General features: G+C 35.1%; 1 protein-coding gene and 1 pseudogene across 1 annotated transcript; both read left to right on the forward strand.

The window, feature by feature from the left end:
• Window positions 1–2,710: 2,710 nt before the first annotated feature.
• On the forward strand, window positions 2,711–3,163 carry LOC120152152 (uncharacterized mitochondrial protein AtMg00240-like). Its single transcript, XM_039164431.1, has one exon. The coding sequence runs from the start codon at window positions 2,711–2,713 to the stop codon at window positions 3,161–3,163; it is 453 nt and encodes a 150-aa protein (XP_039020362.1).
• Window positions 3,164–11,485: 8,322 nt separating this feature from the next.
• On the forward strand, window positions 11,486–16,733 carry LOC120155914 (annotated as a pseudogene).
• Window positions 16,734–18,507: the final 1,774 nt, after the last annotated feature.

Here is an 18,507-nt window from a genome sequence, read left to right on the forward strand (position 1 = left end):
CTTTTTCATCATAATTTAACTGCATTTATATTGGCTTTTATGACATTGATCTACCAGTTTTTCCCGGCAATATATGGTATAATGTATTGGTATTTCTGTTAAGAATAAAGAAGTTGTTTGGGTAGTTAGGAATCAGTTAGAGAATTAGTTAGACAGTTAGTTCTGTCGTAAATATTATATATGTGGTGTAAATGAAATAAATTAATACACTGAGGCATTTCCAGTAGTTTTCTTGTTTTAACATGGTATCAGAGCTAATAGCTCTTTACATTCCAATGCTTCACTTAAATGGATTGTTGACACAGGAGCTACAAACCATATTGTATTTGATTTTAAGAGCTTGGATTCTCCTAGTCCTTGTGATTCTTTCACACGATTCATACATCTCCCTGATGGTAAAAATGTTCCTATCACTCACCTTGGTTCCTGTTCTTTTACTTCAGATTATATCCTTGAAAATGTTCTCTTTGTTCCACAGTTTAAACATAATTTACTTTCAGTATCTCGACTTACTCGTGATCTTGGCTGCTCCCTTACCTTTTATCCTGATTTTTGCCTCCTAAAGGATCTTTGCACTGGAAGGATGAAGGGGATTGGTAGACAGTCTAGAGGATTATATTTTTTTGAGTTACTTCTTTTTCTTTTGGTTTGTATGTTCTTCAGCCCCATGTTTTAAGTCATTTTTCCATTACTGCTCCTTGTATGGATTCTGCCAAGAATGATACTTGTATTTGGAAGCTAGATTAGGGCATGTTGTTTTTTCTAAAATGAATAAAATAGACTGTTTGCAATCTGTTAAGTTTCAGCATTATTTGGTGCATAAATGTTATGTTTGTCCTTTAGCTAAACAAACTAGATTGCCTTTCCCTATAAGTACTTCTAGGTCAATCATTCCATTTCAGCTTATTCACATTGACTTATGGGGTGAATATAGAGTTTCTACACACAGTGGTCATAGGTTTTTTCTCACTATTGTTGATGATCATACTAAGATGACCTGGCTATATCTGTTGAAGCATAAAAATGATGCTATTTCCTCTCTAAAACAGTTCATTTCCTTAGCCAAAACTCAATTTTCTACCTCGGCTCAAGTAAGTAAGAGTGACAATGGTTCTGAATTCTTTAATTCAGAATGTTCCCCTTTTTTTCTTCCATTGGCATTGTTCATCAAAACTCTTGTGTGGGCACTCCTCAGTAGAATGGGGTTGCTGAGAGGAAACACAAACACATTTTAGAGGTTGATCGAGCCTTACATTTTCATTTTAATGTTCCTCTTAAATTCTGGGAAGAGTGTGTACTTAATGCTTGTTACATTATCAATAGGTTCCCCTCTTCTGCGATTAAATGGAAAACAACATTTGAGATGCTTCATCACAAACCACCATCTTTATCTCATCTTAAAGTCTTTAATTGTTTATGCTATGCAACTAAGCCACACTATAATGATAAGTTCTCATCAAAAGTCATTCCTGCTGTGTTCTTTGATTATTCTTCTACTCAAAAAGGTTACATTCTCTTTAATCTTGAATTAAAAAACTTTTTTGTCAACCGATATGTCATCTTTCATAAGGATGTCTTTCCTTTTAAATTTGCTTCCTTTGATCAGTTTTTTCCTCCTCAACCTGACATCCCTTACTCTGATTTTTTGCAACTCTCATTTCCTTCATCACTTAATACAATTCCTTCATCACTTAATACAATTCCTTCATCAGATTCTGTTTTGCCTTCAGCCTCTTCAGAAATCTCCAATAATTATTCATCCACTAGTTCAATAGATCTTTCTAATGCTTCAACAGATGTAGTCCCATCCATTATTCCTCAAGCTTCTGTTCCTAGTTATGTGACTACTAGAGTATCTTCTACCTCCCAATTTACTTCTGTTTCAAGTCAGTATCCTATATCTAACCATATTTCTTATTCTCATTTACCAAATCATACACAGTCTTTCATACTTTTCGTTTCGCATTTCCTTGAACCAAAAACTTTTCAAGAAGCCCAATCTGGTCCTAGATGGATTAAGGCAATGCATGAGGAAATTCATGCTCTTGAATTAAATAAAACTTTGTCTCTTGTTCCCTTGCCCCCAGGAAAAGTGTGCATTGGGTGTAAATGGGTGTTTAGAGTAAAATTCAAAGCCTCAGGAGAAGTTGAGAGGTTCAAGGCAAGACTTATGGCTAAGGGTTATAATCAAAGAGAGTGAGTTGATTTTGTAGATACTTTTTCCCCTGTTGCTAAGCTTACCACAGTTCGTTTTGTTCTTGCACTTGCTGCCATTTTTTATTGGCCTCTGTGGCAAATGGATGTTCACAATGCCTTATTGCAAGGTGATTTACTTGAGGAAGTTTACATGGAGTTGCCTCAAGGTTTTTGTAGTCAGGGGGAGAGTGTTGTGTGTAGACTATAAAAGTCTCTCTATGGCTTAAAGCAAGCCTCGAGACAATGAAATGCTAAGCTCACGAAAGCTCTCATCTCAACAGGTTATGGTCAAAGCAAACATGACTATTCTATGTTTACTAGGAGACAAGAGGATTATATAGTAGTACTTATAGTTTATGTTGATGACCTGCTAATCACAGGGAATGATGCTAAGATGATTTCAGAATTAAAAGGGGTGCTGCACAAGAACTTCAAGATGAAAAACTTTGGAGAACTGAAATATTTTCTTGGCTTGGAAGTTTTAAGAACAAAAGAAGGGATATAATTAAATCAGATGAAGTATGCTCTTGAGCTTATTCAAGATACAGGGATAGGGGGTGCAAAACCTACTGCAACGCCCTTGGAACATAACACTAAACTTACTACAGTGGAGTATGATCATTCCTTGCAACAAGAAAACAAAGGTGAGGATTATTCAGCTGACAAAGCAGAATTTCAGAGATTAATTGGCAGGCTGCTTTATTTGAAACATACAAGGTCTGATATAGCCTTTTCAGTTCAACATCTTAGTCAGTTTATGAATCAACCGAAGAAAGAGCACATGGAAGCAGCTCTTAGAGTGGTAAGGTACATAAAGAATAATCCTAGGTTGGGGATTATCTTGAAAGCTTCAAGCAGTTGTCAGCTGGTGGCTAGCTGCGGTTCGGATTGGGCAACATGTCTAATGACAAGGAAATCAGTGACAGGGTTCTGTGTAAAGCTTAGAGATTCACTAGTTTCATGGTAATAAAAAAAACAAAGTACCATAGCGATATCTTCAGGAGAAGCTGAGTACAAAAATATGGCAGTGACAACATTAGAACTGGTTTGGTTGCAAGGGTTGTTAAAGGAGCTTGGTGTTAACAACAATCAACCTGCAAAGATCTTCAGTGATAGCAAAGCAGCCTTACAAATTGTAGCAAATCCTGTGTTTCATGAGAGAACAAAGCATATCGAGATAGACTACCATTTCATAAGAGAGAAAATTCAGCAGAGCTTGATTCAAACAAAATTTGTACCAACTGCAGAGCAACAAGCGGATATTCTAACAAAAGCTCTTGGTGTTGTATATCATAAGTATCACTTATCCAAGTTGGGAGTTAAATATGTATTTCACTTCCCAACTTGAGGGGGAGTGTTAAGAATAAAGAAGTTGTTTGGGTAGTTAGGAATCAGTTAGAGAATTAGTTAGGCAGTTAGTTATGTTGTAAATACTATATATGTGGTGTAAATGAAATAAATTAATACACTAAGGCATTTCCAGTAGTTTTCTTGTTTTAACAATTTCCTACTGAGGTTATTGTGTTATGTCTAATATTTCTGCGCGGCAATCATATTCTGAAGCAGTGGCGGGGGCCATTAGGAATCACCATGCCATATGGGATGTCAATATTACTAATTAATCATTCATCTAGTGTTCTTCTTTGATCTAGCTTTTGGCTCTTTCAGTTCATGATTGCAAACCAAATCAACATTGCTTTAACAGTTGGCTTCTTTGCATTTTGTTGCAGGCAGTTGCAGGTAGTCTCCTTTTGAAGCTACCCTTTACCACCATATTTGAGTATCTTTAGGTTGGCTTCAATAAGCTTTCATACGACTACTTGAGGTTCATATTAATGACCCATTGTCAATGTTATTTCTTTGTACCTTTAGAAACTCATGATGTGTATTTAGTGAGAGGCAAAAGGTGACCCATAAGCTTGATACTATTTGATTTCAGTTTAAATGATTTTTTATAACCATATACAATACATGTATTTATTCATATTTTTTCGTATGTAATATACATATATCATACAAAGTTGAGGGAGTCGACTAAAACTTAAAAATCAATCCACTAATTACTAAAAATTTTGAGTTATTCAAGTTACTATTCGATTTATTCGAGTTGTATTTTATAATACGAGTTATTAAACTTTCAAATTACTTTCAATTAAGCCTTGAACCGTTAATTGTTAAGAAATTGATTAGGTGATAACTATGAAACTTTGTATGACAACAATCTTGATTCTCATTACTAACATGCAAATATATATATATATATATATGATCTTTATTACTTACAAATTTTATCAATATAATCTAAAATGTAATTAAAAACAATCTAATAAATTTATTCTCCTAATAGGATAGTGACAATGATAAAAAATGAATCTAAAGGGATTCTGTTAGGATTTTCGGAAGCTCGAAACGACAACCGGAACGATTTGCAAAGAGGGGTCGGAACGGTTTTGTGTTTAGGGAGTAAGGAGATTGAAAGATAGAGAATTGCACAGCGATTTATAGTGGTTCGACTTTCTCAAACAAAGTCTACGTCCACTACCTTAGCTCCTCACCAAGGATTTTCCAACAAATTCACTAATTTGTTCTTTCTTTTGAGGATAAAGAGTAACCTTACAAACTCCCTAGTTTTTCCGGGCTAAACTATAACCTTTCCCTAGCTTTTACACGGGATAAGCTAGAACCTTTCCCCTTTACAAAAGGATAAAATAAGTAAACAAGAAAACCTCTCTAAGGTAGGTGTTTACAAGATTGAGCTCACAAGAACAAAATATTTACAAGAGAAAGATGAAATAAGATTGAAAAACTCTTCTCTTGTGTTTGATTGCTTGGATAATTGTTCTCTTGCTTCTTCAAGTGTCCTTAGCTTGTATTTATAGCTTGGAATGAATTTGAAGTTGTATCTAGCCGTTGGGGATGTTTTGGAGCCGTTTGGGAATGATTTTTCTACTCAAAAAGGCTGCCCAGAATGGGGGGAATCGGTACCCCTTCATAGGGAATCGATACCCCTTCATAATATTCAAATATTATGACCGTTGGGCTGATGAACAGTGAGGGAATCGGTACCCCCTTGGGGGGAATCGGTTCCCCTTTTACAAACTGGAATTTTTGAGCCTCGGGTTACTGTTCAAACAGTGATTTACTGTTTAAATAGTAATTTACTGTTCAAATAGTAAATTCTATTCATAAAAACATTTTTGTGCTCAATTTTAAATTAAAAGAACTTTGAATTATTTTTGTAAATTTTGAATAAATTCAATTAAGTCCAAAAACATTTTGTAAATTCAATTCAAGTCCAAAAACCATTTTGTAAATTCAATTCAAGTCTAAAAACCATTTTGCCTTAAATTGTTATATCGAAACATAGTTCAACAGATTCAAACCTAATTATGTTTAAAATGGTGATTACTAAATTAAATTAAATATTTAAAAAATTTAAAAGATTTTATAGTACGGGTGTAAATTTTTATAAAATTATACTAAAATTTTAAAAATACAAAATCTCAATTTTAATAAAAATATTTAAAATATACTAAAATTTAAAATTTTCAAAACAACATCGTGATAAAAGGAAGGAAAGGTAGGGTGTATAATTTAGTTGGTTGTGAACTTGAACTGTTTGTTCTTCCTCCACCAATTTCGGACTTTCAAATTGTAGAAAGAGACAAATATTTTAGGTGCATAAATATTTTTTAACACATGAGATCAAAGGTAATACTTGATACCGATTAATAAATATTTTCAGTTAGTTTATATTGATGTAAATAAATTTGAGAAAAAAATATTAAATTATGTCGGTATAAATAAGTTAATGAGTTTTTTAATGATTTGACAGGTTTAAACATGGAAGCTTAAAGGAAAAAAAAACTAAACATTAGTGTAAATACATTTCAAGTATTTAACATGTTAAACAAGAAAGTTTTAGAGAAAAAATTACCTGAATAGTTAAAAGAATGATTGTTATTCCTATATATCTCAAGTTCGAACACTAGCGAATGCATCAGAGGTGATTTAGCATTCATTGTCAAATGATTGAAAGTATTTAGAATAGATATTACTTTGTAATATTTTTAGTTTAATAAAAAAATAATCCTAAATTTTTTAGGACACTTAGATTTTTAATACAATCATTGAATTTTTAATATGCTTTCATTACATGCATTCCTCTCAACCATCGTAAAAAAATAGTATAAAAATGAGACAAAAAGAAAATAAAAATTAAATATTTTATAGATCCACAATTTGCTTCAATGGTGATTCATACAAGTCGCAACAAACGACATTCAATTCCTCGGTAGGATCTCGTCCTAAAATTTGTGTACATAAATCAAGAATAAAACAAACACAATTAATAACACGGAAAATATTCGATTAAATAATCTGATTAGAAAACCCATAAATATATGAATAGTAATAAGTTGAGGCATGCAATTACGCAGTTTCCTTAAGACAGATTTTCGGCCACTCCTTAGTGCTCGAGACCTTTGGTCGTCTGTCTTCCAGGATACAACAACGAGATGATCAACGTACAGTAGCACAAATGACGAGATCAAGAACTATTCCTTGTCTTCGCCTATCACAAAAAATTAGGGGAAAATTACTTTGAATTGATTTTTGAGTTGTTTTTGAATTGTATTTAACATAGTAGGTTAACACGGTATTTATAGGGAGTTCACCTTGTGAACAATTGGAAATTTTTGACCTAATGAAGCATTAATGAGAATTAAGCAGTTAAGCAATTTCCAAAATTATTGTTTTGATTAAAGGAACCTTTTAATATTTATCCTTTTAATTCCAAAACAGATTTTAAAAGGATGTTCTCTATTTAAGGAAAATATCTCACATTTGGGTTAAAATATCCGCAAACCAACAAATAGCTACACTGGTTCGGACATTTACGTTACACATATCGTGCACGTATGCATATTTACGAACCAACAATTGGTTCCACATTTTCCTCAACAACGTTTGGATCAATTTCTCATTCAAACCACCAAAATTATCAATTTTTTTCTAACAATCCCCCACGTGAGCTTGCAAAACAATTTACAAAAAGCTCATGTACCATAGCGCATATTCAAATCAATCTCGCTTATTTTTGATTTTTTATTATCAAACAAAAACAACGTTTCAAACTTAGTAACCAATGTTACTTTAACGACAATTTCTATTAAATGGATTTGTCCACTTTGAAATTAAGCAAACAAGTTAAAATGACATGATAAATCCCAAAAATGAATTTATTTGCTTATCTCAATTTTTCCAAGATTTTCGAATCGTCTTGGATTTTTTCATAAAGGTAGAAGATAAAATATGTCTTAAGATTGTTATAGGTATAATAATTTGAGACGAAAAGAAAATAAAAAGCAAATATTTTATAGATCCACTGTAACATATACACATATGCACATATATCACTATCTACGTTCTTATTACTTTCATATAGGTTATCATTAATCCCTTTTATCTTATCATCTTATCTTTAACACTCATACACATCAGATCATATCATATCACCAAACAAACACATACCATCACATAGAATTTACTCATGTTCTATCTTTTAGATAGTCCATGTACACATGTGAGAATTAAAGATATGCGAGTACATTAAGGTTGTGTAAATATGCTGTCACCACAGCTCGTATAAGTCCCACTGAGTGTGAAATATGTCCCGAAGGACCTATGCATATATCCCGAAAGACCCGTGTATATATCCCGAAGGACCTATGTAACCCTCGACTATTGGCATGCCAACTATACCTATAGCTCTCATATCACATAACATGGGCATTTATGAAAGTTCATATCACTAATATCGCATAGACATATTCACATGTACATATCATTTTTCATATGATTTCACATATGTCCCATAGCTTATAATACTTCTTATGTGTTCATATAAACATGTATATCATTGACATCTCTTGTTCACATATGTCATATTATGTGACTTATATATTTTCATATAGTTTATGTTTTATTCTTTTATATTCACATACATATAATACGTACCAGGTATGTTCACACAAATCATATGACCTACAACACATACATCATATTAAACATATGCTCATATTAATAAATTCATGCATTCAACTAGAGGAAATAGACTTGTCGCAAGTCTTACTTCCATTAAACATCATATGCTATCTAATATACACTCACCTGGTCTCACTAGTCAATACCGGTCTCTTATCTTATCCTTGATGATTATTACTTGTCAACTTGTCCGGAATTTTCTCTCGATCGATATCTACACGAATACACAATCCAATAAATATCGTAGTTCAAATTACTTGCTACAATTCATATCAATATAAACTAATTAAAACTTAACTACACTTATTCTAGCCCACTTATAACACTTTAACTCATATTAACATCCAATATTCTATTTTAAATTTGGAAACCAAGAATCTTACCATTTTATCCACATGTTCTAAATTAGTTTCTAACACTTTGAATTTCTTATTTTGACTGATGACAAGTCAAATTTCACTTCAAAATCCATTGACTCATTCTATTTCCATAATTCACTCAAAAACTCATTTTACCAAATCTATTATATCTTGTTCATTCTTGAGTTTTAAGCTACCTTAAGTTTTGCTTAAGCTTTCTTATCACTCAATAAATCAAAACCAACTCTAAAACGAAAGAATTAACCAGTTTAAGACCAACTCACCTTTAGCCAAGCACCCACGGGAGGAAGAAGATAACTCCAGAGCTTTCTTTCCCTTTTTCATTCCTTATCCACGTGGTTACTTTTTCTTATAAGGGGAAATAAAAATCTTTCTTTTCAAATGACCATTATACCCCTTACTCCATCAATTATTTACTAAACCATACTGCACAAAATATTGCCAATTAAGTCCTTAAACTTTTCAATCTTTTGGATTCATGTCTCAAAGTTTCCAAAAATTATATTTTGGTCACTAACCCGACTTTTGGGATGTTACATCCACAATTTTGCTTCCATGGTGATTCATACAAGTTGCGAAAAACGACATTCAATTCCTCGGTAGGAACTCGTCGTAAAATTCTTGTACATTAATCAAGAATAAAACAAACACAATTAATAACATGGAAAATATTCGATTAGATAATCCGAATAGAAAACCATAAATATATGAAAAGTAATAAGTTGAGGCCTGCAATTACGCAGTTTCCTTAAGACATATTTTCGGCCACTCTTTGGTGCTCGACACCTTTGGTTGTCTATCTCTCATGATACAACAACGAGATGATCAGCGCACGGTAGCACAATTGCCTAAATCACGAATCATTCTTTGTTTTCGCCTATCACCAAAAACTAGAGAAAAGAATTCATTTGAATTGGTTTTTGAGTTGTTTTTAAATTGTATTTGACATAGTAGGTTAACACGATATTTATAGGGAATTCACCTTGTAAACAATTGAAAATTTTTGACCTAAAGAAACATTAACGAGAATCAAGCAATTAAGCAATTTACAAAATTACAGTTTTGATTAAAGGAACCTTTTAATATTTATTCTTTTAAGCCCAAAACAGATTTTGAAAATATATTCTCTATTTGAGAAAAATATCTTACATTTGAGTTAAAATATCCATAAGCCCACAAAAAGCTAGACCGATTCGGACATTCACGTTACCCACATCGTGCATGTCTACACACTTACAACCAACAATTGATTCCAAATTTTCCTCAACAACGTTTGAATCAATTTCTCGTTTAAAACTCTAAAACTATCAAATTTTTTCCAACATTAATAACTTCAACCCAACTCTTGAAGTCTAAGTTCTAAGATGCCACATTGGACCTCCGAGATGATCACAAAAATAGTTTAAAGAGCAATATAAAAATCGAAACTCTGAATATGACATAATTTAAATTAAAATAAAAACAACAATAGAATTTACAAATTGTGTAATAAAAAAATACAAATTGACATATTAAAAAGTCATATAGACACATATGTCCACTAATCAAAATCATAAACTGTATTATGACAGGAGATGCTAAAAATTCTTCGAAGATGTCACTTTTCTCAAAATATTCATAATCTACAAATAGGTAGATAAAAATTATTCTAGCATTGAACTTTACAAATTCAATAACACTTTTTATACTATCATACTTAATGTGGTTCATAAATATAAATATGCAATACAAATATAAATAAAAAAATATAAATATAATATTATATCTTCTCTAACTAAATATCAATAATTTACATAATTTAGTCAAATACAGTGAGTATCATATTGCAAAATTCTCTTCCAATATAGAAATATCATACTCCTACACATTCATTAATTTAATTTGCACGAGTGTTATCAATTATGGAGCTATTTTATGAATCTTGATTTTATTGGCATAACATTAGTAATAACAATTGAGTAATACTAAAATATAGTGTAATATAATCAACAATAATCTGCAAAAGTGGTTGAATAATGCAATGGAAAAAAAATTCTTCACATAGTGCAGTCGAACAATTATTTGTTTAAGTAAGGTGATTGCTATAGCGATCTCCATAGGTCTCCAGGAGCACACGGCGATCTCCATAAGTCTCCAGGAGCACACAGCGACCTATGGAGCACTTGACAACCTATGAAACTGCAACAACAAGGGAAGAGAGAAGAGTTGCTGCAACAGAAGGCTTTATCGTAAAGAGCACTTGACGACCAATAAGATCACTATAACAAATATCCCAGTTCAAAAAATAATTTGATTAGAACCCAATAGAAAATTTTTTTTCCAATGCCCTACATGGGCGAGGAAGCCCCCAATAATATCGTCTTGGCACCACAGTTCCAATAGCTCCAAATTTAACCCCATCCATTGATTGCCACGTGGCCATCCCTCTCATTTTCAGAACCTTCTACCTCCGCGTGTCATTCCATTTCTTCTGTCACGTGGCAGCTGCTGGGTGCCATCCAATCCAATCCACTCCACATCTCACCAGTCATCGCTGCATTACTGTACATTTAGACAACAGTATTTTTTTTCCAGACAGTCGTTCAAGTCATTTCAATTTTTGTAAAAAACAACGAAAAGTGAAGACTTTATAAAGCAGTAAAGTGCTGTGTTTGTTCCTCTATAGGAAAAAAGAGTCGATGCATGCCCCAAGGAAGTTTCGTGGAGGTTGTAGAAGAATATCTTATTATCAACTTAAATTAAGATATGTTTTATTAAGACCAAATTTTACATTAATGTAAAATCCATGCCATGCCGACCAAATGGAGGAGTTGTCATTGTTTTCGACCCACCTTACATTATATATATATACACATTTCTTTACTTAGCTAACAGCTTCTTCATATTGATAGTCACACGGATCGGAAAGTTGATCAAAGATGGGAGTGGAAGGCACCATTGAATACATCTCCGATTTGCTTAGCAGCATGAAGAATAAAAAGAAGAAGCAAACTCAAACCGTAGCTCTCAAAATCAGGATGGACTGTGAAGGTTGTGCCCGTAAGGTCAAGAAGGTCCTCTCCGGCGTAAAGGGTAATCTTTAACAAGGCACACACCCTTATTTGAAATCAAGACCTTTAAGATAAACAACACATCAACTTAAAAAGTGCTGATAAATAAACGTTTTGTCTTCTGTGTTTTTTTCTTAATGTTTTCTATTATTCTGTTTTTGGTAGGGGCGAAATCAGTGGACGTGGACTTGAAGCAACAGGGCAGCGGCACAGTCGTTGAAGAAGAAGGTGGAGTTGTGGCCTTATGTGCCATACACTCTGGTGGCCAATCCTTACGTGGCTCAAGCTTATGACAAGAAAGCACCGCCCAATCATGTGAGGAAGGTTCCTGATACGGCCACCGTGGACGACCGCTATATCATCATGTTCAGTGATGAAAACCCTAATGCTTGCTCCATCATGTAAAGAGCACAAATAAAACTGTTGACGAAAACGGGTAAAGAAAACGAAAGAACACGAGAATTTTACGAGGTTCGGCAATGTGCTTACGTCCTCGGTGCCTAGGCGGCGCTAGAAGTTTTATTCAATGATCTTTTTAGGTCTAGGTTACATCTCTATTTATAATAGAAAACCCTGGTACATAATTACAAAATCAACCCTGTACCGTACCGCGGGGGCTGCGCCCCCACACCCCCAACCCACATAATTCGTAACCCCACAACGAGACTTTTTATGAGCCATACATAACAAATCTCCACCTTGGCGAATATCCTGCCCCTTGGAAACTTCAATGTGGGTTGGGTTATCTTGCTTCTTTAACAACTCGAAACATTCAACAAGTCCAAGCAATGCTTGAACTTGTCTGTCGTAACTGGCTTGGTGAACATATCAGCGGCATTCTCATCAGTATGTACCTTCTGAAACAAAACCTCTCCAGATGCAACCAACTCTCTGATCTTGTGAAACCTTACATCAATATGTTTAGTTCTAGCACGATACACCTGATTCTTAGCCAAGTGAATAGCACTTTGATTATCACAAAGCAACTGAACTCCACCTTGTTGAACACCCAACTCCTTCACTAAACCAGTAAGCCATAAAGCTTCTTTTGCAGCTTCAGCCGCTGCCATGTATTCAGCTTCAGTTGTAGATAGTGCCACGACAGATTGAACAGTAGACTTCCAGCAAATAGGCCCTCCACCAAGAGTAAACACATACCCTGTCGTAGATCTTCTATTATCCAAGTCACCTGCATAATCTGAATCCACATATCCTACAACCAAAGGGTTATCCCGCTGACTCCCAAAAACAATTCCATGTCCCACAGTACCCTTTAAGTACCGAAAGATCCACTTGACTGCTTCCCAATGTTGCTTACCAGGTTTAGACATGTACTTACAAACTTGACTAACAACATGAGCTAAATCAGGACGAGTACATACCATCGCATACATCAAGCAGCCAACAGCATTAGAATACAGAACCTTTGCCATATCTTCAGCTTCCTTATCTGTCTTGGGGCACTGTTCTGATGAGAGCTTAAAGTGATTCGCCAATGGAGTGCTAACTGGTTTTGCGCTGCTCATCGCAAACCTTTCTAGCATTTTCTCAACATAACCCCGTTGAGATAGCCGCAGTTTCCTTGAGTCTCTGTCCCTGCAAATTTCCATTCCAAGAATTTTCTTTGCAGCACCTAAATCTTTCATATCAAATTCCTGACTCAATAAAGTTTTCAAACCGATAACATCATCCATGTTCTTCGCAGCAATCAACATATCATCAACATACAGTAATAGAAAAATAAAAGAACCATCATCAAGGCTCTTAACATAGACACAACAATCATACTCACATCGGTTGTAGCCAATCTTGATCATATAGGAGTCAAACCGTTTATACCACTGTCTCGGAGACTGTTTTAACCCGTACAAAGATTTCTTCAATCTGCAAACTAAATGTTCGTTTCCAGGTTGAGTGAAACCTTCAGGTTGCCGCATGTAGATCTGCTCCTCTAAATCACCATGCAAAAAAGCAGTTTTAACATCCATCTGCTCTAAATGCAAATCCCAACTAGCCACCAATGCAAGTACTGCTCGGATTGAAGTGTGCCTGACCACAGGAGAAAAGATTTCATCATAATCAACTCCTTTCTGCTGTGAAAAACCCTTCGCTACCAAACGAGCCTTGAACTTCTCCCCCTCTTTTTCTGTTACTGCTGGTTTCTTCTTATACACCCATTTGCAACCAATCGGCTTCTTACCCTCAGGAAGGGGAACTAACTCCCATGTGCGATTGTGATTCAAAGACTCCATCTCCTCAACCATGGCTGCCATCCACTTGTCGTTTTCCTGACTAGTAACGGCATCATGAAAAGTAACTGGATCATCACTGCTAACAGTAAGTGCAAAAGATACCAAGTCTTCAAAACCCAATCTGTTCGGAGGCTTTATATTCGTCCGTCTCACCCTGTCTCTGGCGAGACTATAATCCTGCAAATCATCCGTAGTGGAACCACCAGAAGTCGGTTGAGAAGTTTCTGGTTTCTCGACTGGAAACTGCTCGAAATCCACCACTGTCGTGTCTTGCTTCTGCTGCAACATGGATTGTTCATCAAAAACGACATCTCTACTAATCACAACTTTCTTCGCAACTGGATCCCAGAACTTGAATCCTTTGACACCTTTCTTGTAACCCAGAAAAATGCACTCCTTCGATTTTGCATCAAGTTTGGATCTCTCATCAGCAGGTACATGCACATAAGCAGGACAACCAAAAATCCGTAAGTTATCAAAACTAACATCATGACCAGTCCATACCTCTTCTGCAACTTTACCAGCCAGCGATGCCCTTGGCGATCTGTTGATAAGGTAACACGCCATGTTAACAGCCTCAGCCCAGAAGTGTTTGGGAAGCCCCGCATTCAACCGCAAACATCTGGCTCTTTCATTCAACGACCTGTTCATTCGTTCCGCAACACCATTCTGTTGTGGTGTCTTGCGCACTGTAAAATGCCTCTGAATCCCATGCTCCTTACAGAATTGTAGGAACTGTGAATCTGTGTACTCCGTACCATTGTCAGACCGCAAACACTTGATTTTTCGTCCTGTTTGGTTTTCTACCTCAGCTTTCCACAGCTTGAACTTCTCAAAAACTTCAGATTTCTGTTTCAAAAAATACACCCAAACTTTCCGTGAAAAATCATCAATAAAAGTAACATAGTACCTAGATCCACCCAAAGACGATGTCGTGGAAGGCCCCCATACATCAGAATGCACATAATCAAGAATCCCTTGAGTTGTGTGCTTCGCAGTCTTGAAACGGACTTTAGTCTGTTTACCAAGAACACAATACTTGCAAAAGTCGAGCTTACAGCTTTTGACACCATGCAACAAGTTTCTCTTGTGTAATTCTGCCATACCACGTTCACTAAGATGAGCAAGGCGCATATGCCACAATTTTGTCGTATCATCACAGGACTCAACAGAGTGAACTCCACCTGCAACGGTACTCCCTAACAATCTGTAGATATTCCCTGCAGTCATCTTGCCTTTCATCACAGTCAATGCTCCTTTAACAATCCGAATGGTTTCCCTATCCTCGTCAGCCTTAGGGATAAAACCATTCTTGTGCAAAGTGCCCAAGGAAATCAAATTCTTCTTCAAGTCTGGGATATGTCGAACACCACTCAACGTCCGAACGGAGCCATCGTGCATCTTAATTCTGACATCACCAATACCAACAATATTGCAACATCGATCATCACCCAAATAAACCGAACCAGAATTAACCGGCATGTATGTCGAAAACCATTCCCTATTTGGCGTGATGTGATAAGAACATCCAGAATCAAGAATCCAAGCATCCGTCAATTGTGTCGTTGAAATAGAAAGCATATCACCCTCACTGCAATCAGAAGTATCATCCTCGACCACGTTCACAGACTTGGATGAGCCATCACGCTTCTCATCGGTCTGCTTTTTCAACTTCGGACAGTCTCGCTTCATATGTCCCGCCTCCTTGCACTTGTAACAGTGAATCGTCTTCTTATCCCTGGATTTGGATCTGGAATTCCGCTTCCCGGACCCTGCCTTCTCTGGCTTCCGTCCACGATCTCGATTACCCTTGACATATAAGCTATCGGCTTGAGAGCTTTCCCCTGCATTCTGCTTCCGCTGGTTGTGAGCCAACAAGGCTGCAGTAATCTCCTCAACATTGATAGTCTCTTTCCCATATGTAAGAGTAGTCACCATGTGTTCGTAAGAGGAAGGCAACGAACACAACAGAATCATCGCTCTGTCTTCATCCTCAATTTTCACATCAAGCCGAGCCAGATCAGAAACGATTTGATTGAAGACATTCACGTGTTGCGCCAAATCGTGATCGTCCTGCATCTTCAGCCCATACAACCGCTGCTTCAGATACAGTTTTGTCGTTAAGGATTTGGACATAAACGGACTTTCCAACTTCCTCCAAATTTCGTCTGGAGACGATAGATGCATGACGTGATACATGACCTCGTCCGCCAAGCATAATCGTATGGTTCCTGCCGCTCGCTGCTGCAATTCTTCCCAATCTTCCTCATCCATCGACGCCGGCTTTGTAGGTCGCAAAGCCTTCAAGATCTCTTGCTGCGCCAATAGATCCTTCACCCTCGTTTGCCATAATCCGAAGTTACCCTGACCATCGAATTTCGCGACTTCGAATTTTGCTCCTGACATCTGATACCAATTGTTGACGAAAACGGGTAAAGAAAACGAAAGAACACGAGAATTTTACGAGGTTCGGCAATGTGCTTACGTCCTCGGTGCCTAGGCGGCGCTAGAAGTTTTATTCAATGATCTTTTTAGGTCTAGGTTACATCTCTATTTATAATAGAAAACCCTGGTACATAATTACAAAATCAACCCTGTACCGTACCGCGGGGGCTGCGCCCCCACACCCCCAACCCACATAATTCGTAACCCCACAACGAGACTTTTTATGAGCCATACATAACAAAAACGATAGCAGTAATAAAGAGGATTGTAAAGTTTAAATTTGTTCCGTTGCAATATGATTGAGAAATGTTTGTGGTAAGATGCGAGCAAATGGGGAACCGTGTGGGCCGTCGTTATGCTCTGATGTATATAGCATTGTCTCTATATTTGTCCTTTTACATGAGAAGAGTAATGGTTTACCAATAAGGAAGAATTATGGGGGAAAAGAACAAGAAACGCTGAAGCTGGAGATGCTTGCCTAAATTTGAGTGGATGGAAAAGTAGGCCTACTTTGATATAATGATATTTATTATAGAATATATAATATTCAAATTTAAATATTTTTAAACCAAGCTATTTGTTATGGCTTAAAAGTTTGGATTGCAAAAATATTTAACTTGCCATTGTGGTCTAGGTTGATTATTAAGTGAGTCAATCGAGAGTTGGACAATGTTCAACTCGTGTTAGTTAAAAAATTTTGTTGTTTGACTCGATTCGTTACTCATGAAGCTCGTTAAAATTTTGCTCGACTCATGCTCGTTAAGCTCATTGCTCATGAAGGTCGTTGCTCGTTAAGCTTATCAAAATTTCTATCTTATTTTCTGAACTATAGGTAAAATCTACTAATACTATATAGAGTTTAATATAAAAATAAATTAATAAATTTAATCAAAAATTATCAAAAGAGTGTATGGAGAAATTTCAAAGTTTAAACTCCAAAGTAACAATACACAAATATATTAAAATAATAAATAGGGTTTATTTTTTGGTGTAGTAAAATATTAATTAATAATTTATTATTATTTTTTGTTTATTAGAAAATTGATAGATTAGCAATTTATCATCTATTTATTATCTATTAGTAAATTAGTGATTTTTTTGAATGAAATAATTTTTTAAGATAACTACTAATAAATTATATATAAAAAAGTTGATAAGCTGCTTGACTCCACTCATTAAGGTCTCGAGCCGAGCTTAAGCTCGAGTTCAAGTCGAGTCAACTCGATTCGAGCTTTTGACCGAGTTGAGTTTGAGCTGCTCATGAACTACTCAACTCATTAAGCACCCTAGGCTATAGTGGTAAGCAAAACCCAACTCGATTCAAAAAATTGATTTTTTTGACTCGACTTGACTCGAATTGACTTCGAGTTGTAATTTCATAAACTCGACTAAAAAGATTTTAATTTCAAATCGAGTTGTAAAATATAACTTGAATAGCTTGAAATTTTTAGTGACTGGTGATTAATTTTTAAGTTTGAGTCGAGTCCCTCGACTTTATATAATATATGTATATAACATATGAAAAAAATATGAAGAAATATATATGTATTATATATGGTTATAAAAAATCAGTTAAATTGGAATCAAATAATGCCGCAATATTATGAATATTTACAATAAAATTTAAATATAAACTCAAAAAATCAATTAGACTCTAATCAAATTTTATAAATTTGGCTCAACTCGAAAAAATTTCAAGTCTAACTTCGAGTTATAAAATAAGACTCATTAACTCAAATAACTCGACATTTTTTAACTCAACTCGATCGAACACTCACCTTTAATGGTCTAACCCCTAATTCATAGAACCTTGTAAACTTTCTTTTTAATATTTACAAGTTATTGTTATATTTTCAAATGTATTGTATAATTAAAATACATATTGTTTTGGTATAATCACTGTAGAGGTGCTGCGAAACGAGTTTGGTTCAATTCAAATTTGTGTATGAGATTCTTGTAAAAAAAATTATGTATGAGATTAATATATTTTATACTTATCCAAGTCTGATCCACCTCGAAATATGACCTTAAAATTTTAAGATTAACCAAAAAATAAACGTTTAAATTATATTTTTTATTTAGTTATCAAAAGTTAAAGTAAGTGTTTAACATTTCATTCGGTTAACATTTTATGGTTAA

Source organism: Hibiscus syriacus, unplaced genomic scaffold (genome assembly GCF_006381635.1).
Source record: "Hibiscus syriacus cultivar Baekdansim isolate YM2019G1 unplaced genomic scaffold, ASM638163v2 tig00002840_pilon, whole genome shotgun sequence".
NCBI classification, from domain to species: domain Eukaryota; kingdom Viridiplantae; phylum Streptophyta; class Magnoliopsida; order Malvales; family Malvaceae; genus Hibiscus; species Hibiscus syriacus.

What these genes read in the sequence shown, in the direction of transcription:
- LOC120152152 (XM_039164431.1), top strand. Translation starts at nt 2,711, where the DNA reads ATGAAGTATGCTCTTGAGCTTATTCAAGATACAGGGATAGGGGGTGCA.